Source organism: Solenopsis invicta, chromosome 2, assembly GCF_016802725.1.
Source record: "Solenopsis invicta isolate M01_SB chromosome 2, UNIL_Sinv_3.0, whole genome shotgun sequence".
NCBI classification, from domain to species: domain Eukaryota; kingdom Metazoa; phylum Arthropoda; class Insecta; order Hymenoptera; family Formicidae; genus Solenopsis; species Solenopsis invicta.
The window spans coordinates 13,099,516-13,122,845 of record NC_052665.1 but is presented as its reverse complement, the minus strand read 5'-3'; the positions used below and the strand labels follow the sequence as shown (position 1 = coordinate 13,122,845).

General features: G+C 35.3%; 3 protein-coding genes across 9 annotated transcripts in view; 1 reads left to right on the top strand and 2 right to left on the bottom strand.

Annotated features, from left to right (window-relative positions):
- Window positions 1-959: 959 nt before the first annotated feature.
- Window positions 960-10,418, bottom strand: LOC105207559 (actin-binding Rho-activating protein-like). Of its 2 annotated transcripts, none has more exons than XM_026131062.2 (4): window positions 10,052-10,418; window positions 1,914-2,044; window positions 1,530-1,779; window positions 960-1,361 (listed from the first exon to the last, which is right to left on the bottom strand). In XM_026131062.2, the coding sequence occupies exons 1-4, from the start codon at window positions 10,076-10,078 to the stop codon at window positions 1,254-1,256; spliced, it is 516 nt and encodes a 171-aa protein (XP_025986847.1). In that variant the 5' UTR covers window positions 10,079-10,418; the 3' UTR covers window positions 960-1,253.
- A 1,566-nt stretch (window positions 10,419-11,984) lies between these two features.
- On the top strand, window positions 11,985-19,904 carry LOC105207558 (elongation factor 1-alpha). Of its 4 annotated transcripts, none has more exons than XM_026131242.2 (4): window positions 11,985-12,143; window positions 16,636-17,478; window positions 17,882-18,375; window positions 18,872-19,904. In XM_026131242.2, the coding sequence occupies exons 2-4, from the start codon at window positions 16,656-16,658 to the stop codon at window positions 18,938-18,940; spliced, it is 1,386 nt and encodes a 461-aa protein (XP_025987027.1). In that variant the 5' UTR covers window positions 11,985-12,143; window positions 16,636-16,655; the 3' UTR covers window positions 18,941-19,904. The 4 variants fall into 4 exon arrangements, with proteins under 4 accessions (XP_025987027.1, XP_039302265.1, XP_025987030.1 ...); XM_039446331.1 differs by having other exon boundaries at window positions 12,005-12,143; window positions 16,633-17,478; XM_026131245.2 differs by lacking the exon at window positions 11,985-12,143 and adding an exon at window positions 12,171-12,629 and having other exon boundaries at window positions 16,633-17,478.
- A 236-nt stretch (window positions 19,905-20,140) lies between these two features.
- LOC105207557 (transcription factor cwo) overlaps window positions 20,141-23,330 on the bottom strand; it is a 61,288-nt gene continuing 58,098 nt past the window's right edge. For all 3 annotated transcript variants that reach the window (XM_011177089.3, XM_039446332.1, XM_011177090.3), the window contains one exon: window positions 20,141-22,577. In XM_011177089.3, coding sequence (XP_011175391.1) covers window positions 21,967-22,577 — 611 coding nt within the window. In that variant the 3' untranslated portion in view covers window positions 20,141-21,966. The remainder of the gene's footprint in view (window positions 22,578-23,330) is intronic.

Sequence of the window (23,330 nt, the reverse complement as noted above, 5' to 3'; positions counted from 1 at the left end):
TGTATAAGAATATTAGAAAAGGCGGAACAACACACACATTTCAGCTTAGCCACGTGATAATAAACAAATTACTAAACAATTCATCTACTGTATTCGTAGAACCACTAAGGCTATATGCACGTGGAAAAAACTTTGTTTAAAAAACTTAAGAATTTAGTCCGATACAATCAACCACTGGGGATCAATTGAACAATTATTCAGTTGTACAAACAAAAGATATAATTTGCCAACTATCAAAATTTTTTAGACAAGAATTAATTAAACCAGTTCAATATTTAATTACACGTATCAGACTATTATATTTTAATTTTTCATCAAAGTTTTTTTTAGTACGTAAATTTTTAACAGTAAATTATGCAGTAAATTATCCAATTTGGTGCGTGTATACAACTGTAACATTAATATGCTAACTGGTGACCTATGCCCTGAGATCCTATTTGCGTCATTTCACTATTGGAAGTAAACTGTAAACTACGTTTATCAAATCAACTAGCTCTTTCCCTCCCATTTTTTTTATATTTTGTATTTGCTTTTGCAGCTGATGCCCGAGATAAGAAAATATCTAACTGTGGAGGGTTACGCACGCAAAAGATAAAGAAATCTTACAAAGAGTTTAAAATGGCGCAACATCACGCAATAATATAAATTTTATGTGTATTTCTTTTTTCATTTTATTTGTTTTTGCAGTAACAGAAGAGAATTTTCAAAGCTACATGTATGACTTAAAGAATTATTAAGAATTGAAAGGACTTAAAAGATGTATGTATCATTTCTTAAAGTATTATCAAAAAATATAAAAATTTTATAGATTGTTCTATTATATTATATGAAAAATCACATAACTTCTCTTCACTTTTCCAAGCTGGAAAATTCCTTAAATATCTTTAGATAAAATACGTTTAGATAAAAATATACTATTTTACTAAAATAATCGCGATATCTTTAAAAATCATAAAATGTACGAGATATTAATTATTTATTTCGCATCAGATATTTACATAGTCGACAGCCTCAGTAATATATTCTATAAAAATTGTATGAAATAGCGTTTCATTGTCACATTAACGTATCTCATTTGCGCCACTCGCGAAAATATTTACACCGATCCGCAATCATTCTTAAAATACAAAACCGGCGAGTCAAATACAAATTACATATATACTGGTCTCATTCATATTACTGTGAAATATAAATGGATAAATAGAGGATCCTTCGATTGTAAAAACCGGTAATAGAAACAACGATAATTTGCATTAACTATCCAGTGCATCATATTGAGTTTCCTCAAGTCGTCGTCTGTATTCCTGACGAATTTCTTCGATGGGTTTGACTAAAAATATTGGTACATCATCGTCTCTCCTCTGCGGAAAAAATAAAATTTATGTTACGTAACATAAAGTAACAGCTGCTATGTTAAAAACACGGTAAATTGATTATCAATTTTTAATACAATTAATCTGCATGAAAATCATTAATATCTAATTAAATAGAAAACGTTTAAATATTAAAAATATTATTCATCCAGTTACCTGAAACAGACATTCGCCTTCAAATTCTAAATACTTCTGTTTCCTTGCTCTCAACAGCAGTCCTACGCATTTGCTGCTAATATTAGTATAAATATTAAAAATATCGCCGAACGTGATGCCAATTACGTCTGGTTGATCTCGGCAGGGTGTGCCTTCTTGGCTAATGATTTCACAAAGCTCCAGAATTTCCTTCAAGACATGAGCGTTTGCTTTGCGACCGCGTATATCGGACAAGGAACCTGCTTCTGGTCTGAAAGAAGCAAGTTAATATTATTAACTATTAATAACTAATAATTAAGTTAATTAGCTAATTATAAATTAGTATAGTATAATTTATATTATATTAATACTTGACAAACTTGATAAACATTAAATTTCATATACCTGCCATATTCCTCCTTCGAGAATTTTGGCTTTTCGATATTTAGACCAGAAGTGAACGGATTTTTACTCTGCTTATCTTTATGTTTGTTGGCATACTGGTTGAACATAGCGACCTTGGCTCCCAAAGATTCCTTTAAAAACGGAAAAGCACGTAAATAATTAATTTATTATTTAAAATTAATTAAGACATTATAAGTCAGAAAACATCTTGTAGGACATGAATGGCTTGCGCAAAGTATTTTGTAGAGTTTCATATTTGAATAACCAAGGAGAGGAAAAATAAGGACATAAAATACATATTCTGCAAAATTTTGTACTCAAGCTTCGACGAAGATTGCACAGAGTCGAGTTATTCGGAACCTAACGGGACAGGAATTTCTGGGAATCTGCCAAACTAAGCCTAAGAATTGACCCTGACCATAAATGACGTCGTAATGGCATCTTGACAAATTTTCACAGTCACATATATGTAGTTACATTCATTCGCGCATTCATACATTTTAAGGTTCCAGATGGTAAAAGATTTTAATTAAATTGTATTTTAACAAAAAATTCTGTAAATCCAAATTGTCTCATTTTTTCAAAATAAAAAGTGTTTCAATAAAGATATAATACATAGATAATTAAGATTAACAAATTTAAATAAGTTTTTAAAAGTGTTTTCAGTGATTTATATTATAAATATATTTTCTTAAATTATAATTGTAGCTTTTGTAATTATTTATTTTATAATTACAATTATATTTTATTAAATTATGTAATTTTTAAAATAATTATATAAAGAGATATGTATAATTCAGTAAAGATGTATTAAAGCATCCTTCTTTAAAATCCTTTGTCTCAAAATCTTTTCTCAGTTAAATCTTACTGTTTCAATACTATACTTATAACTATATCAATCAATAATATATGCACTGTCTTTCAGAGATAAAACACTAATTCCAATCGGTGAAAATACCATCCTTCCTCCCCCCATCTTAAATCATTTTCGTTTATTTTAATTTTCTATTATTTATAAAAAGTTCATGTTCATAATTCTTCGTCCGAAAATTTTCAAAAAAATTTAATTTTTAATTATTTCAAAATGCTATTGCTAATCCCTTTCTCAATATGTAGCCGAAGGTCTTTCAATAATACTCACATACATTACTGAAGACATTATAGTGTCGTGATTAATCCAATAGAACCGCAAGCAAATAATGCTCGACGTATAATAAGGGAAGCGAGTTTCACCTAAGTAGTATAGAAACTATCTTGAATCGACACCCTACTCCCACTTCCGGTACTGCGGTACCAAGTTCACTCGACACTGTCGGCGCGAATACGACGGCGTCGCGACGCTTCACGTCTCTTTTTATAAGAAACCAACGGCGTCCCAAGGGCTCCCACCCTGCTGTGATATTTCGGCGCGGGCCGAAATATTTGCCACGTTTCCCAGACTCTTGATTGGTTGCCAGATGACCTTCTGCTCGCACCGGAAATGATAATTTATCAATCGCGTGCATATATCCATTCATTTCATTCTGCCTTCGAGAATCAATTCTCAAAATCGGATCGGATCTCACTCATCTCCGTTTGTTTATCACAATAACACTTCGCTTGAGAAACGATATGCTAAAATTTCTAGGAATATCACTTTATATCCATCGCCATAAAAAAATTCTTAATTGTTTGAATAATGAAAAAATTTAATGTTAAAAAATACAAGAAAATAGCCCTTTAAATGCACCTAATCTTTGTTTCTTAATTTAGCTAATATAATTTAATTCACTGATAAAACAGGTATAAAATCTTTAAATCTTTTAAAATTTAGCAAAAATCTTTAATTTTATACTAATGAAAAAAATATTTGATATGCATTTTGGATTTACAGACACGTAGCTTTGTAATTTTAAATATTTATTTCTACCGCTCTTTCTCTCGTAAAATAAAAGCTCTCATTAATTTTAACTGCAAAAAATTTTAATATTTAAAAATATATAAAATAAAATACATTATTCTTTATAAAAACAAAGATAATTTGGAATTTTTACAAATTTTTATAACTTATTAATTTTTGTATATTTTTAGTTTTGTAAAAAATACAGTATAATGATAATCAATGACATAAGTATTTAATATTAAAATTTTTATTTCTAATTTCTAAAAAGGAAATCCTGAAAGTCATTTAATTTACGACGCATTAGAGCAACCTACTTTCAACCTAGGATTATGATCGCAAGTAAATTTATGAAAACATCGATGTCGATGTTGCAAGAGGGTCATAAATCGATTAGCATTGCGTTATATCGAATCGCGTGCATGTCCCCCCAAATTAGCATGAAACTTGAATACATGTGTCTAGCGAGCAACGAATACAACGTGTACTCAACAGCACAACCCGAATTTAATCTCCCAAATTAACTTTTGACCGACGACTATTCGTCACTGACAGGCGAACGATATACGAGCTGAATCGCGTGAACTCGAATACGCATAAATCTCGAGGACGCGACATAGTCCACGTTGATAAAACACCTTACAAATATTCCCCGTGTTCTTAATTTGTCTGCTAGGGATCGGATAGATTTGTGGATTTTCCGTCGTGCGTGTCATTTACTACTTTATCTATCAGTCACGAAACTATGTAATTATCACGACAAGTTGTGTATATCTACTATTCAGTATTTAGCAGTAAAACTTCAATTATTTTGTTAATTAATATCTTAATTAAGTCAAAGAAAAAAAGACAGAAGGTATCCAAAAATTATAAGTGATTTACACTTTAAGAGCTGTATAATTTAAGAAAAAAAATTTGTAACAATGTTATTTATGCTTATATTAATGTTAGAAAAAAATTGCCAATACCGACGCACCAATTGTATTTCTTAAATAAAAACTATAAAAATAAAACTGTGAACACATAAATATAAATTAGGAAACATTTTTTTATCAAATGATACAGCAGTTTCTATAATATCGTTTCGAATTTTACAATTGAATTTTCATAAAATAAGCAAAAACGAATGTCCGATAACAAATGTACTCCAAAATCAACATAGTAAGCAAGAATGCTACATTTTCGTTGGTTTTTCTTTTGTTGAATTATTTACAAAATATTTACAAGTTAATGTATATGACAATTTTTAAGAAGCATTTTGCTTCATAAAACATCTATCGATTTATATAAATATCTTATGTCGTTTCGCAAGACACAACATGTAGCACAACAATAAACATTAGATGAGGTTACTGACTTAATAAATAAATCTCCTAATACTGTGTCTTTTATTTTATTCTATATAAAATTTATTATTTTATAGTCATTTTTATTGAGGTTTGTCAGATGTACCAGTTTACATTGCATCCCAATTTAATTTAAATTTAGTTTAAAATTGCATTAAAAAAAAATTTTTTTTAATATATTAGTTGATTTTATATATGTAGAAACAAGCCATAGATGAGTTACAGATTTTTACTTCTTTAATTATTTAAACAGGTCATTTTTTAATCAATGTTTATTAAGTATAATGTTTAGTTTTTCCAGAAATAAAGTTTCGCTTTTTTAGTAAACATAAGATGATGTCAAAAGATGTTTTAATATCTTAATGACGTTTTTGTCGTCAATAAGACATTGTTTGACGTCATTTGACGTCATCTTGTTTGCTGAGTTAGGATACCTATATCGGAATTGATGACTCTCTACTACTTATACTTATGACGTTCTCGCGAGAATTTAACTTTGAACGCAGATCTAACGTGCGTAAATATTCATTTCGTGAGAAATGCCACGCAAAGATGCAATGATCGTGATGGCCATCCATAAAAGGAGCTTCAAGAACCTGACGCATACGATGCTGCATTTTCAGTCCTGAAACATGCTCCAAAATTAGATCCGTTTCTGCTCTCATCGACAAACGCATACACGAATACGTCATTATATTATACCTTCGTAGCTGCATTATAAGTCCAAAAATGCGGATGCATATCTGCAATGGAATTTATTCTTGAAGAAACGCACTAATTTAAAATCCATTGTCTTAATAATGCTTTATATTTTGGCAGCGTTTAAAACCAATTCATTCTTGAAATATTGTAGGAAATAAGAAGGAAAGATTAAGAAAAAATTAGTTTCAAATAAAAGCTTCAACGTTCTAATAATTTTTTTATACTTGTATATTGTTAAGTAATTATTATAAAATTAAATCTTTCCTCATATTTAAAAAAGACAATTGTTTTTACACTTGTACTTTCTCTTTTGATAATTGTCTTCTTAATTACATCAAGCTCTTTGCTCGAATTGTTTGTTTCTTGATTCAAACTTGTAATTTTGTCAATTTAGGATATAAAATAAATCTCATTACAATATTATAAGCATATATTTTTAACATCAGTTAAAAAAAATTGTTTTTATTTTGTAAATAATAAAGAAAACTGCTTAATAAAAATAATTTCCTTTTATTCGTTTACTTGTGAATCAAGGAAGATGGAAGATGGAGAAGTCAGTTTTAGAATGATATCTGCGACTAAAATCTTCAGGATAAATTTAGAGATCCGGAGTTATAAATATGCTATTTAAAATTCCAGAGGCCGTATAACGATCGTCGCGTATGTGCGTGGAAGATTCTATAAATTATCCTACCGATGACCCTCCCCATGGCAACGAACCCGTCCGCGGTTTCTATCGTTCTCCTTGATCATTTAAAGTAAAAAAAGCTTGCGCCAGGAATGCAATAAATCACAATCAGCAAAAGCAACGAAAGTATAGCCTAACCTAGGACAACATACTAGAAGATCAGAGGTCGACCATGTGCGTGCTATAAATGAATCCGTGGGAAATGAGAGGGCATTCATCCAACACAACCGAAAGCTGGAACTTGTGAAATCGATATCTAGAAACGATAAATTATCTTTGTAAACACATCAGAGAAATAAACTTTGGGAGAATCTTCTTTGACTTAAACTAGGTCTTCCTGTTATTTGCTGCGGGATTTTAAAAGTTATATTGTTTACAATTTATTACTCCTTCTGTTTTAGCAGTAGCGTTTTATGGAATTGTTTTCTCTTGGAAAGCCTGATATCTAAAGTTGGAGACGATGTTGTTTGTAGGACACAATCAGCATTCAGAGCTTTCGCGTGTATAAAGTCGATATTCCCTCCAACTGACGAAGTACGTACGACGTTTGTTTTTGGCACGCCACATCAGATTTCAAAGTAATTAGGAGAATCTATGTTGATGGACTTATGTAAGTAAAGCCAAATTAAAGTCGTAAAATTGCTCGAATAGCACCTCTGCACTAGCCTAGCCTAATACAGAAACGCAGTAATTTAATGAAGTCCTCTCATGCAATCGTATCTACAGATTAAGAATGTACAATTAAAGACGAATAATTAATTTAAAAAAATTTGTGTGTTAAAATCAAAATACATGTACGTGTACTTAAAATAATATTTCTTAGTGTATGAATTTCTAACAAAAATTAGGAGACATACGACCAAAGTTAATAAAACTTTACAAAATTTTAGAGTTTGCTTTTAAATTTAATTTAATTGAATGCTTACATTTATGCATTGCGCCAACTTTATTATATTTCTTTTTAACTCTATGAGCAAACTACACTTAAAGAAAATGTGATAAAGTATTATTATAATTATTCTTAATCTTAACAAATAATTATGATGCAACTTATCGTAGTATTACAGACGAATCTTAAAGAGAGATAAAAGCCATAGAAATTAACAACGGTTTAGATATTTACTTATTATACATACTTATTAGTATTAAAATGTAAAGCTCTTTATTTATGTTAATTTAATATATATTATATAATCAATTATTTTATTATTATGCACAGTATTTTTTTTATTTAAATCTTGAGGTTAATTTATCATTGAGCACTTATGTATGTTGAATTATACAACTTAAGAATAATACAATTTAACTACGATAAGTTGGATTTAAAGTAATTTCATGTGTCAAAGTATTCGCGACATCAAGTATATGTCGAAAGATCACGCGTGAAACTCTCGCACGTGCGTCTACATGAATACACGCGCCACTGACCAATGTCAACGATACGTGGGCGTCAAATAAGACATTGGTATTCAAATCTTTTCTCCGTCACACAATCTCGAAGTTGGCACTCGAGCCTGTCTCTCGCATTAACCGGGATTTGTATGACTAACACAACTCGTTCATTTCCACATCCGCATCTCTATATCCACTTCTTTTTCCATTCCATTTTTTTTTCAATTTTAATAAAATTAATAAAATTTGGTTTCTCTCGAAAAAAATGTAGAGTTGGTGCAGTTCTGGTAGCAATATATATTATGGTGCAAGTAATATATCAATAACAATACAGAGACACGTTGCTATTTGGGTAACAATTTAATGAAGAAAACTAGAATGTTTTTTTTTAATATTTTGTTTATCGTAAAAGGAAAATATATTCAGATTTGCATCTGAAATGAAGATGTAAATCGAGTCATCGTACAGAAAAGGTCATAATTTATTTGTCTGCAGCCTTGGTCGGACGCCAAACGTGACCTCGTTTGACACGACGTCTTTCTTTCCTATTTGACAACTCAAAGTATGACGTTTGGCGTTTGTCGCAAAAAATCTCAAAAACTCCTCGAGACAGTTTTAAATAATTTCTCTTTAAACTAATTTGAGAATGGTAAAATCTAAGATCAAGGAACCGATTACTCTCATAGCTTTTGAAGAACTTATAAATATTTACGAGAAGCAGCAAACCTCTTCATAATATACTTAAGACATAGACGATAAAAGGTATATAATAATTTAATAATAAATAAAAATAACTATATATACATATATATATGCATACGACTTTCAAGTCAGTACATAAAGGATTAAAGAAAGTGGGTTACCTTAACGATCGATCTGGATAAAATAGAACGTGCCATTAACGTACACGCTCGGCTAAAAGCGGAATACTAGGAAATATCAGTGACTAATTATTAAATCACTTTAATCAGAAGTGTTTACATTCCGAAGTTATTAGTAATCTTAACTTAGAATACGTATTTCGCCGTACTACGCGTGCCCCATTATGAAGTTTCGTCCCACATTCCGTGTTCGATCTCCGACCGAAATATCGGCGAATACCAACATCAGAGTATAGAGCTAGAATAACGAATGATCCAATCACGCTGCGACATACGCGGAAATCACGGCGTTAATATCTCTTTTTCTCTCTTTCCCACTTTTTCTGTTATTTCTGGCAGACGCGGTCGTTATTTTCGGCCGTATTCGTCACGAGTCCGGAACTCTTGCAGCGACTGATCGCCGCTTTTAAATTCATTTCATGGATATTATCTTTGACAATCGTCTGAAAAATTATCCGCAATTAAAGAGAAATTGACCAATTAAATATTTTCTTAAAAATTAACATACACATAAAGTTAAATAGACAGAATGATTTGCTATAAATCCTGTTTCTTTCGTCAATACGTAAATTTTAAGTTTGACAGGTAAAAGAAACAGAAGAAAGAGCTTTTCATAAACGTAAAGAAGAAGAAGATCCAATAGATGAACATTCACAAATAAAATAGAAAAAATTATAAAACAGAAATTAAAGTGATATAGTTAAACGGAATGAGCATGGTAAAGCTTAAAAATCTCTTGTTAGTTTCTAGAATAAATATCTATTTGAAAAATTTCTTTTGGAAAAAGTAAAATGTATATTTTAATTACTTTTAAAATTTCGGAAAACTTCCGATAGAAATCGATGAACACGAAATTTGACTATGGGCCTCAAGAGTTAAAGCTGTCATTGAATTAATAAGATTATTTTCAATTAAACTACTCTGTTGATTAGTGTTCTTTTTCCATGTAGACCGATCATTATCTTAATAAAAAAATCTCGAACCAGAGTTTTATATAAATAGCATATAATAATAATGAATGTATTTGATAAAAATCTATGTATATTTTGCATATTTGTACTAAATGTAATACTTTTAAAAGTGTTTAAAAATGTGTAGATATGTTAATGGAAATAGTAGCAAGGAGAAATAAACATGATTAGATTAACAAAACAACTTTATTATAAATATAAGCTTCAGCTTAAATTTAATTGCATGATAAAACGTGACCGGTGTATAAAAACATCACTTTACACGATTTTGTCACTGACCTCTTCTGAATCACTATAATACTCCATCTTCGAAATGTAAAGCAACCGTTCGGCGCCAATATTCGTCAAAACTACAGTTACGTAATTCGATTAGCAACAAGATCTGAAATTACATTACTACGCACATGAATTTAATTTTCTCGACAATCTTTAGAGGCAGCACTGACTTCTCTTATGGCGAGACTTTCGTGTGATGACTGTTCGGTTCTATTTGTGATCGTAGCAAACACGTGACACAGCCGACATCTTCTTCGACAATTGGAACTGAAAATTTTTAGAACAACAGTAGGTATATTTACGATTTCTATAAACAGAAAATAAAAAAGTCATATGTAACTCGATTCTGTTTATATCAATAACTGTTATTGTGATAATTTATTCCATTATTTGCATTTATTATATTTAAATCAGAATTTTAAAATTTTAAATGACTGATCCAATATGGTGCATTAATAATTCAAAAATTGTTTAACTTTTATGAAAATTAGTATAAAAAATAAAATATCAGACTGGAGAGAGAGAGAGAGAGGGAGAGAGAGGCCCAATAATTACAAGAATATATATAATACATGTTATTTTCTTGTAACTGTTTTGATTTTCGAAAATTTTGACATTCGGCAGTTAAAAAAACTTCGTAAAACAAGTTGAAGAATAATGTAACTATTTTTTTTTCTGTTCATTTCGGTTTTGCGATCTAGAACTTTTGGTAATCGAAATTTTTGTTCTCAGATTCGGATGAGCGATCAAGAAACTCAGAAACTAAATTTTAATACAATAAGAATATTTTTTTATTTTTTATTTATCATACTAGATCCTGCCATTTTGGATTTTAAAACTAGGAATTAATAACCTTTAATCTTAGATTAGGATTGACTCAAGAAACTCATAGAACACCATTATAAAAGAAATGTTCAAACTATTTAGTTGAATTTACAGTAGAAAATATCGATTTTTCCATGTATTTTTAGATTTATAATAAAATTTATAATAAAAAAATAACGTAGTTGTTTCGTAAAAAATTCTCAAAATACTTGAGAATATTCAAAATGAATGACTAAATGGCCATTTTGACATTGATAATAGTTCAATAGAAAATGCTTTTCCCCTTTAAAGAAAGTACAAATTTTGATTACTTGTTTAGTTATAGTAATTATGCAAATCAAAATTTACTTACTTTTTTTAAACATTTATATTCTACGGAATCTATGAGATTCTATAAAAACAAAGAAACTAATGCTTAACAAGAGAGAACTCAAGAAATTCACCAAAATAATTAAAAACTAATTATAAGCGAAAAAGGGTGGAACGCTAAGCGTCCCACCATGACGCAAGAGGTTAAATAAGAATATAGAATATTTCCCAAAAGCACGTGTTACGTGAAAGCACTTTTGAATATTCCCACCCAACTCGCAATCTTCGACGTTCCGCTACATCAGCAAGCGTACAGCAGAAAAAAGCGCGAGCGGTAGATCAATAAAAAAGGCAGTAACGCGCAAGATAACAACGCCGACGTCCCTTATCAGTCCAATTCACCCGATTATGCTTCGTCGCTAGACGACGAGCTTTCTTCGCGGATTAGCCGCACCAGGAAAAACCACGTCTTCGTAAAAGAACGGCGCCGACGCGTGGAGCGCGAATGCACGGGCGCACGCGTATCGGAGCGGAATACATCGCGAGGCCGCTCGCTCGTTCGCTCGCTCGCTCGCTCGCGGCCGGCCTCGCGTTCGCCACGACACACGATGTCGTTCTTTTGTCCTCGGCGAAGAGGAAAATAGACGCTCGCCGGCCGGTCGGTCGGTCGGGGACCAATCGAGAGGGATCGCGGACGCGGAGAAAGCACGCGGGCGCAAGCGCCGCGACACGTTTCAGATGGCATCGCAATCGTTCGTTCACCCCGCAAGCCCCTTCAGCCACCCGCCAGCTCTGGGTAGAGCTTTTTCTCTGTCTCCTCCACTACGCGCCTGATCCTCCCTCTGCCGTTCTACCCTCTTTCTCTCTCTCGCTCTCCACGAGCTTGCGTGCGCGGCAAGACGGGAGGCAGGGCTCCGCGGTGATTTTGGGAGCGGAGAATCCGTCGACGTCGAATCCTCGGGTAAGTAAATTGTTCTGCGTTACGCGAACGATCATCGTCTTCAGGAACTCGTGTAAGTCCGACCCAGCCTGCGAGAAGGCTTCGATCGGTCTCTCGCTGCGTGCAAGCTCGAGCCGGCTTGTTCGTTCGCCAGTCAGCCAGCTAACCAGCCAACCAGCCAGCCAACGAGAGTATCGATTCGAGCCGGCGCGCCGCTTCTCTAGGGGCGAATCCGCCCTCGACTCGTCGCGCGTCCGCGAGCTTCCGCCGTTTCCCGAGCCGGGGGTGCCTGTCGCGGGTAAAGGGTTTTTCTCCGTGCGAGCCGCAAGCCCGTGACAACGCGAGGAAGACCGGTCATTACGTCGGTGACCGGTCACACGGTTACGTTGACGACGTAAAAGGTGCCGCGAGCTTCCTGGGTGCTTGGGTGATACTTCCCGGCGAGGGTTTTGCTGAAAATCGGAGTGCGTCGTTGCGATTGATTGATCGGGCGACATCGGTCGATCGGTAAGTGGTACCGCCTCGAGCCAACGTTCATTCGGGGATTTTACCTCGTTGCGTGATATGTCGTAAGCCACGTCATTTTAGCATACCTCGTACCGCACCCGCGATGTGCGATCTCTCCCTCTTCCCGAGGGAGAGATCGCACGACTCTCGTTCGTGCGATCGGAGCGAAGAGGGATAAAAGGGTCGAAAGGGTCGTTCTCGGGTATTTCGGGTAATTTCACCATCGGGATGGAAATTCCCGATGGTGAACGCCGCGAAGATACGACGTTTCGGAGCGAGTAATCGCCGCCTGAGAAATGGCCGCCTTCGTGGGGCTGTGACTATTATTAGAAGAGGCAGGCCGGTACGCGCGTTACGATGAGAGACGTGAGTTGCAACAACGGGCAAAATGAGAATTAGCACGATTAATTGCGCGATACTGATTTTCTAAGATCGGGTACCAACTGATTCTACTCGACTAACTCGACTTTCTTCAGTTATATGCTGTCCAGTATATAAACAACGATTTAGAAAATTTAACGCGAATCTTAGACGAGTAATCCCTAGCAGTTTAGTTGAAACTGTTTCCTATCTTTCTAAATTTTAATCTTTGCTCCTCTTTGGTTCTAAAAGAAGGAAATGTTTAGTCCTGATTAATATTGACTGGTTTCGATCTAATCGATACCTCTTACTAAATAATTTAACTAAATTGAACTCTGAATTTTTTATTGAATCATATTTGATTAATAAAAACTAGATTTAGAAAACTCCATGCTGCATCGATCTCAAAAGTGTTTTTTTCTTTTTTTATCAAAATCAATTTTCCGAAATTTTAGTCACGAATTATTTTTAAGAAATCATCAAGTAATTATATCTAATTGGTTTCATTAATTATTTTTTGAGAAATAAAGTAATCATCTTTAAATACTTTTCACAAAGACTAAACAAAGAAATTTATCTAGCTGGCATTAGTTTGAGGTTTGTTTACTTAATTTGGTCTTTAGTCTTTGGCATTCGGACGGAAGTACAAGTTTTAATAAATTCTGTGCACCGCACCCCATACGTAAATCGAGATTGCTAGGACAGCGTACACCCTTTATTGATCTAAAAGGCGGAGAGAGAGAAACTCGCGGAACGGGAATTACCTGGGCCGCGCCGTACGATCCGATTTGAGTCCATTGGAATGCGGTAGGCTACCCTAATTCAGCCCCCTTAAATTGCTGTAATCGAGCTGAAATTGTTTTTCCGCGGGCGGATTGCCGATCGCCTCTCGGCGGAGATCCGGGGGATAACCGCGCACGCTCGATCCGATACCACTCATATTTATACACGTACGTCGAGAAAGAGAGGGAGGATAGGGGGAGAGAGAGAGAGAGAGAGAGAGAGAGAGAGAGTGAGAGAGTGAGTGAGTGAGTGAGTTCACAAGCCCTGCGTGGGTCTCCTTGAAACGAATCAATACCCTTTGTAGCTTGCGAGAGGTCCTCGCGCGTCAATATTTATCGTCTCTTTAATATCCGATCAACGCGTAAAACTTCTCAGATGTCTCATTAAACACAAGAATTCATGTGTTATCAGTTATAATTAATTTCTGTTGATACTGCACTAATAAAATATGGAAATTAAATAAAAAAGAATAGTACAAAGAAAATTGTATATTTAGATAGATAAATTAAAGAGAGAGATATTATTGATACATTGTATTTAAATATTAGATCCTTTCAATGATGAATAGAAATTAGATTTAGAATAAATCTATATTATGTTGATCTTAAAAATGTTTTTTTATATTAAAAAAAATCCATTTTCCAAAATTTTATTTATGAATTATTTTCAGGAAACTAGCAAATACTTATATTTAATTAATTTTATTAATTATTTTTTAAATAAATAATGTTACATTTCTTGAAAGATTTTAAAGAATAAAATTTACACATTTATTAATTTAATTTAATACAAAATATAATTTCATTTTTTATTACTGTTTGCTATCTTGAAGTTAAGTTTTCAATTCCATTATGACATGTCAGAATGTGTCTATCTAACATAAATAAAATAAATACGGCGTAGCTCATCGAATGACCTAGTACACTAGATATAGATATAGATATAAACACGTTACAGATATCACACGTACTCTAATAGACACATTGTGCAAATTGCATAACAATGGCATCGTGAATTGACGATTTCGTAATAATGTGTTGAAATAATACGTCATAACGCAGCAGTTTAGTCAGAATAAAATTTCTAAACAATATTTGTCAAAAATTAGACAGATCCAAGTTTGAGATATAATATTTTACAATTATTTCAAAAACCGTTAAATTTTTTATTTAAAATTTTGTTAAATATGTAATATTTTATGTTGCAATATTTTTACATTATAATTTAGGAATAATTATGCATTTTTATAAGCATATACGAATTAATTGTATTTTTTAATTTTGTATACAGGATACAGTTAAAATATTTTTCTCAACTATTGAACAATTTTTTTCTAAATTTAATTTTGCAAAATACAGCACTAAAATAATTCACAATATCCTTATAGTTTTGTCAAAATACTACATATTTTTGTAAATATGCCTATATAATTGCAAATTAAGATACTTGAGTCAAAAGCCTACTTAATTTATTTTATTTTAAAAAAATTCTATTTATGGGATTATTGAAATAAACTATAAAACTAGTAGGAATAAAATCTTTATTTCAATCACTCACAAAAATAAAATATATCTTTCATATAAAATATTTGTAAATAAACAAAAAACAATTTTTTTTAAACTCTAACACTAGGCCTTATTATATGTTCAAAAATATAATAAGGCCCAAATAAAAAATAAATTGAAAACAACAAAGGCATTAAATATTCTAAATCAGCTCTAAAATAATTATCACAAAATAATCACAACAATAAAATCCTTTGGCGTTTACTCTACTTAAATATCATAAATATCTTTGATTTTGTCTTTAATTATTCTTTTAATTTTTTTAGCTATTTGGATGCAATTTTAGCTTCTCAGAAGTTAGCAACATTGAAAGTCATTATCTTCTGATGCAAGCCTTACACGTAACAAGCAAATAACAATACCCATAACAATAATATTCATGTATGTGGATCTTATTTATTGAGTACATTATTTCTAAAAAAATGCACTTATTCAAAAAAAATTTATATGTTTGTCATTTTTTATAGCTAAGAAGTTGAATAATATTAAAATGTTATAATAAATTATAAATAATGTATACTTAATAAACTTTGCTGCAAATTTTTATATATATTCATATTTTATAATTTATAAGTCCATTTTGTTACAAGTTTTTATTGCACTGAATAGATGTGTTGCTGCTGATTCCAATTCCCTTCTTTATTTACTTCCTTTAAAATATCTTTTAAACATATATATATTATAAGCACGTTTTTAAGTGATAGATTCAAAAGTGGGCCTCATTTAGTACTGAGGCTTATGCGGCTCAGGTATCTTATAATTTTTATACAAGATTTAGTCCTAATTTAATAAATGTTGTTTTATCGAGACATGATAATTATAATCATATCCGCAATATAAAATTATCTCTCTAATTATTATTTCTGAAATTACTAATTATTGTGTATGTTTTATATTGTTATACGTGAAGCTATTATTATTTCTTACATACTAACAGCGCCAATAGGGAACCAATAAAACATAGTTACTGCTTACTGTCTATTTACATGCGTGGATTACTATGAGTCTCACAAGACAACTTTACGTTTAGCTTACAAGACAACATTCTATAGCTGAATTATGCGTGAAAGTTCAACACTGGCTTAAAACGCTTTCTCTTGAGTCTGCACGACCGATTTAGTAGACCAGTCTATAGACAGATATTACGTCATAGTCTATTCTATAGAGGGAGATGTTACGTTCTGTATTGAATCACGTTTTGCACAACTATTAAAGTAACTTTAAAATCAGTACACCGCCTGTCGCGTAACGCTCGATCGATAGCTCACTCCTGAATTCTTGACAACTTGTGTCAGCAGGTAGCTAGAACCTCAGCATCATGGGTAAGGAGAAGATCCATATAAACATCGTGGTGATCGGCCACGTAGACTCTGGCAAGTCCACGACGACCGGCCATCTGATCTATAAATGCGGCGGCATCGACAAGCGGACGATCGAGAAGTTCGAGAAGGAGGCGCAGGAAATGGGCAAGGGCTCGTTCAAGTATGCCTGGGTGTTGGACAAGCTCAAGGCGGAACGTGAGCGTGGTATCACCATCGACATTGCCCTGTGGAAATTCGAAACGGCCAAGTACTACGTCACCATCATCGACGCGCCTGGTCATCGTGACTTCATTAAGAACATGATCACCGGCACCAGCCAGGCGGACTGCGCGGTGCTGATCGTTGCGGCTGGTATCGGAGAGTTTGAGGCCGGTATCTCGAAAAACGGACAAACCCGCGAGCACGCCCTGCTTGCCTTCACATTGGGCGTGAAGCAGCTGATCGTCGGCGTCAACAAGATGGACATGACCGATCCGCCGTACTCGGAAACGCGTTTCGAGGAGATCAAAAAGGAAGTATCGTCTTATATCAAGAAGATTGGTTACAACACCGCCTCGGTCGCCTTCGTGCCGATCTCCGGTTGGCACGGCGACAACATGCTCGAACCATCCCCGAAAACTCCCTGGTATAAAGGTTGGAAGGTGGAGCGCAAGGACGGCAATGCCGACGGCAAGACTCTCATCGAGGCGCTCGATGCCATCCTGCCGCCTTCCAGGCCCACCGACAAGGCCTTGCGGCTGCCGCTTCAGGATGTCTACAAGATTGGTGGTATTGGTACGGTGCCTGTCGGTCGCGTGGAAACCGGTATCTTGAAACCAGGTGATTATAATATCAATTTTGTAAAAAATAACTGGAGAGAATAATTTTGCGGTTGCGGGAGTCGGATTTGGAAGATAGAACATAATAAACGAAATTTGCGTTCCCAAAGTGAAAATGTTACCACTCATCTTTACTCATAAATCTAACTTTCAACCCTCCATCAATCTTTCAACCAGGAAATTATACATGGAGTGACGGAGATCAATTTGAACTCTGTCGAGCTATAAGTCAATCGCTCTTGTACAAAGTTATGCATCATTCTGACAAATCACGTTTAATATCTTTATATACTTTAACCAATAACCATTGTTATTCATTTAATTACTTCTATCGTGACATTTTAAACCTACTGGTGCATATTTTTGTAAATAAATGTATAAATTTAATATAATAATATTTTAAGGTATGTTGGTGACTTTCGCGCCGGCGGCTCTTACCACTGAGGTGAAATCCGTCGAGATGCATCACGAGGCGCTGACAGAAGCCCTGCCCGGCGACAACGTTGGCTTCAATGTGAAGAACATCTCCGTTAAGGAGCTGAGGCGCGGTTACGTCGCCGGCGACTCTAAGAATCAGCCGCCGCGCGGCGCCGCCGACTTCACCGCTCAGGTGATTGTCCTGAATCACCCGGGGCAGATCAGCAACGGTTATACGCCCGTGCTCGACTGCCACACTGCTCATATCGCCTGCAAGTTCGCCGAAATTAAGGAAAAGTGCGATCGCCGTACCGGCAAGACCACCGAGGAGAATCCGAAGAGCGTAAAGAGTGGCGACGCCGCCATTGTGATGCTGCAGCCGACCAAGCCGATGTGCGTCGAATCCTTCCAGGAGTTCCCGCCTCTGGGCCGCTTCGCGGTTCGCGACATGCGTCAAACCGTTGCTGTGGGTGTTATCAAGGTACGAGGAATTACTTTGCAAGGTTCAAGATAAAAGCGGACTGAAATCAACTTCAAACATTAGAGTCATATAGAGTGGCTTCTTATTATTTGAATTTCCGTTCTTCAACAGATGCACCGTTATGATTTATTACTCGGTTACCTCGAGATTTGTTTCTGTTTTTAGTTCTTATCTTTGTCGTAGTGGAATATTTTTCCATTCGCAAAATTTCTTCTTATCGTATGCGGAATAGGAGAATCGGTAATTGAACCTGCTTACTTCGCTCTTGAGATCCTGATAAAGCAAAAATCTTCAACAAACAAAATATTTTCGAGCCTCTTACATTGAAATGATGATAATGTTGTGTATTTTTGATATTTCACACACACGATAAATTAATTTATTGTGGCAAAGCAATAAAAACTTTGTTTGAATATTTAAATATTTGACATTCACTTCGAGTTGATCAAACTTTTTAAAAATGACGTAATTAACAATCTGTAATGCTTTCCCACAGAGTGTCACCTTCAAAGACACCCAGGGCAAGGTAACAAAGGCCGCGGAGAAGGCCCAGAAGAAAAAGTAACCATCAAGCTTCCTCGGAAGCTCGCAGTCCGCCGGCAGGTACCCTGTGCCGGCAGCAGGCGTCCTTGCGCAGCAGCTGGGACCCACAGTCAGGACGCAGCATGCCGCCGCGGTGGCTGCCCCGCTCGATTCGTACTCGTCGACTAATACCAAAAGTCATAAGATGTTGTGCTTACCCCCGTTACATTATCCGGTAGTGTTGAACCCGCGCATCTATCCGAACCTGCACATTCAGTTCACCCATGCCCCGCGCACGCCTCACATATGCTAGGAGGAGCGTTGCCCCGCGTCTTACCGCGTTTATCATTAATTACTCGATATTGACGATATGTGTCCGGTATTTACCAGGTACTCAGTTCCCTTGGACTCTGTGTAGTTAGGTTTTTCAATTGATACAAAACACCGAGCATCAACAACAATCACGGGGTGTCGCGGAGACAGCCGCGCTCGGGATCCTCCCCGCTCTCGCGGGAGGAGCGAGAGCGAGACAGCGGGCGCATCGCCTTTTCCCAGTCGAGTGTTCCGTCTCTGCGAGACGGAGCAGCGACGAGTATTTAGCCGCACAGCGTGATCGACGACGTCGAGACGAGCGCCGCTGGCTCGCATACCCAGCAAGACTTCTCTCGATTCTTTTCGAAGGGTTCATTAAGGCTGATTTGTTCCGAGACTTGGTTGCCTCGCTCTCTGTGCAATTAGTTTTATTATACTTATAAGATATTTATCTGTAGTTACATGGGGATCATTAGACTATGCTCCCTCTCTTGTCGTCAGCGAGTCGCCGGTTGCCTCCCCTCTCTCGAGGAGGGAAAATAATCGTCTCCTTAAAGAGGACGAGACATCCGCGTCGCGAGTCGCTCATGTTGATCTCGCTGTCCCTCCCGCTGACCATAGACGCGTTCTATGACATTGTTTTGACCCTTAGCCAGTATTACGTTGATGTAATAAAAAAAAATTCATTAATTGCATTCTCAGGTCTCTTTATTTTCTCCCCGGTCATTACGCTCCCTCCCGTAATTTCACAACAGATGAAATAATTATTATTAGAGACTGCCAGCAAGCTACTGCGTAGTTAAAATTATGAGAAACGGAATATCTTCTTTCGTATAATTTCTATATTAATCCAAATGTGAATGCAGGCGAGGAAATCGCGTAGGTAGACGTGACGTAAGACGAATGGTTGACGCAAAAGAAGAGGGGTGGGTTTTCTAAGGTAAATATAATTTATTCCGCATAAATTCTTCTCCTCTCTTTGTTAAAGTTACAGCTAGACGTGGTATGTACAAATATATTTAATGCAGAGTGATCTTACAAGAGTTGTTTTTTTTCTTTTTTTAGTGTAATGCAGGTCTTGGTCAGTCTTTAATTGCTGAGGCCCGTTTGTGGCGGGGCGTCAAGCAGACTCAATCCTCTCGTGATCGAACATGACACAGGATTATATTCGCAGAAAAAAAAGAAACACTTTCTCCGTACATAATCAGAAAATCACATAAGTGGAATTCATGAACTGATATATACATACATACATTCATATTATATTATCCATATAAATATCCCCAAATAGCAAATAGAGAATAGTTATAATTCATTTTTTTAATTCTTTATAGAACATAATCTATAAAACGAATTCAAAAAGATCTGTGAAATAAATTAGAAAAGAACTTATCTTGTATCTAAAAAATAGCTCAAGTAACACAAAAATAATTTTTTTTTAATAAATATTTTTAGATTAAAAAATAAAAAAAATTGATTTTATAGTTCAGGAACTAGAAAACTTTTTTTTAATTTTTTTTGTTATCTGGATGCATATATATGATGTATGTATGTATATGTAGGCACTTTTATTCTAATTAACTTATATCGCAAATACGGAAAATCATCGGCTTACACGGATCAATTCGTCGGGATCTTGAAGCAAGGTCATCACTCTTGCATGAATCTGATTAGATTGATAACGTTTTATCTATTGTCATGCGTTTGCTGCGTTAACTTAACAAAAATAAATCTTTTCCATGGACGTCGTATATCTAATGACTTGTTTTTTCATTCATACTATGGCCATGATCTTAGATAATATGTAAGAAATGAAGTTGTTTCCAGATCCCAGCTTTATATTGAGACGCAATGTGCTCCTCCGCTGAATACTCAACATGCTCATACAACTGTTTAACGATTATACGACCGTAAACTCATCGTCGGTCATACTGATTTCTGACTAAGGGACCAATAGCGGCGCGAAAAGCAGAGCGCGTTCATCGAGCAGATGGAAAAAAAAGCGTCGAGGAAAGAGAATAGACGGAGTTAAAACGGGAACGAGATGAAATGTCCGTTGAGGGAAAAGGAAGATGGAGGAAAACGGGTATCCGAATTATACACATTAACGACGAAGAAAGACACACCGAAGCCAGAACGACTTGGAGCTTCCTATCCTTAATATTCTATCTATGTACAACCCTTAAAACGCTTTCTCTCGAACCTCGTAAATGCTAAAGCGACCCACAGCCTCGGTAAATGTACAAACATCCTCGACTTCGGCGTCTCCTATGCATGCATCCGAAAAGCGGCCTATACGCGATATGTTCAATTATCATCACAAATATACTCCAAGATACTGATATATGTATGAGAGATTTGTAACATGCTAATGAGAACTTTTATTTTACTTATTGAGATTTAGCGATAGTATTAATTATACTAAGAAAATGTATCGTATATAGGCCACTTTGTACCGTCCACTGCGTCTGAATCGCAATTAATGAAATAGGAGAAACCATAAGCTGTTCTCGATTCTCGCAAACGCCACGTGGACGACTTCATCATCGTTCCCGATTCCATCGCAATGACCGACAGTATTTATTATTCCAGAATTCACAGGATTCTTATATTCACATATTAGAGCACTGATCCAAAGATCAGTCTACCGATCTGGCAATCGAAAGTCCGATGGATCAGAGAACATCTCCCTCGCTCACGATGGACACGAGTGACCGGATGACAAATCATTCGTTTCAAACTGTCCTCGTCTCTCCCTTATGTCTGATGTTGGTGAGTAGGACTGTGTTGCGACCATGCTGGCGGCGATGATTGATTGAAATTAACCGATATCGTGACCGGATGTAGGACGGTGTCGGGTCCTGTGTCCGGAATGAAGTTCAGATGAGGTCTGATCAGAGCTGCCTCGACCGTCAGCGGCACGTAGAAGGAACCGGCGTCGTGCAGGGCGAAGATTGGCACCCCGTGAGACGACGAGGACGGCGGTTTATCTAGCCCGGCGCCGTTCGACACTGGCGGCGAGCACGATTTTATCCTTTCCGCCGAGAACCTCTGCTTGATCGAGCTCTTGAACTTGTAATTGGTCGGCCGATCCCGACAGGAAACGGCTCCAGCTCCGGGCGGTGTGCTGTGCGAGTGGCTGCTATGGTTGCTGTCGTCACTTACGATCGTCGGCGGAGGCACGATCGCCGGTCGTAGCAGCGGACGCTCCGGATCGCCGAACGAGCTCACGCCCGAGCTCGAGCCGTGATCCGAGTGGCCGCCGTTGGGCTGACATATCGTCGGAATACTCGTGTGCGAGTAACCGGCGCCGTTCATCACGCCGTTCAGCACTGGCAGCTCGGGGTGCGGGAAGCCTAATCGATCACCTGGAACACAGATTCGAGCGATTAATCATCGGACCTCCTTTAAAGTACATCGGAAATCTATAGGTCTTTTTAAGGAATAACTACACTAAGAGAAAAAATTACTAAATTTTAATAAACACTTGTTTGAATACTTATAATATATTTATTAAATGTTAATAAACGTTTATTTACTACAAGAATCACTAATGTAATTCAACTATTATTTTTTTAATTAAATAAACATTTATGTAAGTAAATATTTTATTGCAAGTATTCAAATAAATTTTTTTCTCAGTGCAAGACTCTATCGGTCGTATTAAAATTTTGAAAATGAAATATCAAAATTCAAAAGACACTGGCAACTAAACAACCAATTATAATATGAGTAATCAAATAAATTAAATATTTTGTTTGTAAATTAAATTTATAAGGAACAAAGAAACATATTGTTTTTTTTATATAAGAATATCTTTTTTTCTTTTATAATTTTTTCTTTTATATAGGTAAATTAATAAATGTTAATAAGCCAAAATTTATATGTTTTAAACTAAGTAATATTCAAAATTAACTTCTGAAATTAATTAAGTTAAATTAACTAAATTATTAACCTTTAATTTATTATACTAATTGTATTTAATTTAATTTTTAATTGAATATTAAAATTTTTAATTAATTACTACCCAACTCTGGTTTACAATTTTATTAAGATATACAAATTTTAATGAAACTGTCTATTGTTCTTTATCATAATAAACGCAAGCATTGTAAGGATTA

Excerpts from the sequence above, each read along its gene's own strand:
- LOC105207558 (XM_026131242.2), top strand. The coding sequence starts at position 16,656 with ATGGGTAAGGAGAAGATCCATATAAACATCGTGGTGATCGGCCACGTA. Across the intron at positions 17,479-17,881 it reads AACCGGTATCTTGAAACCAG|GTATGTTGGTGACTTTCGCG; the intron begins GTGATTATAATA and ends TAATATTTTAAG. Across the intron at positions 18,376-18,871 it reads TTGCTGTGGGTGTTATCAAG|AGTGTCACCTTCAAAGACAC; the intron begins GTACGAGGAATT and ends GCTTTCCCACAG.
- LOC105207559 (XM_026131062.2), bottom strand. The coding sequence starts at position 10,078 with ATGGAGTATTATAGTGATTCAGAAGAG. Across the intron at positions 1,780-1,913 it reads TCGAAGGAGGAATATGGCAG|ACCAGAAGCAGGTTCCTTGT; the intron begins GTATATGAAATT and ends TGCTTCTTTCAG. Across the intron at positions 1,362-1,529 it reads AAGGCGAATGTCTGTTTCAG|AGGAGAGACGATGATGTACC; the intron begins GTAACTGGATGA and ends TTTTTTCCGCAG.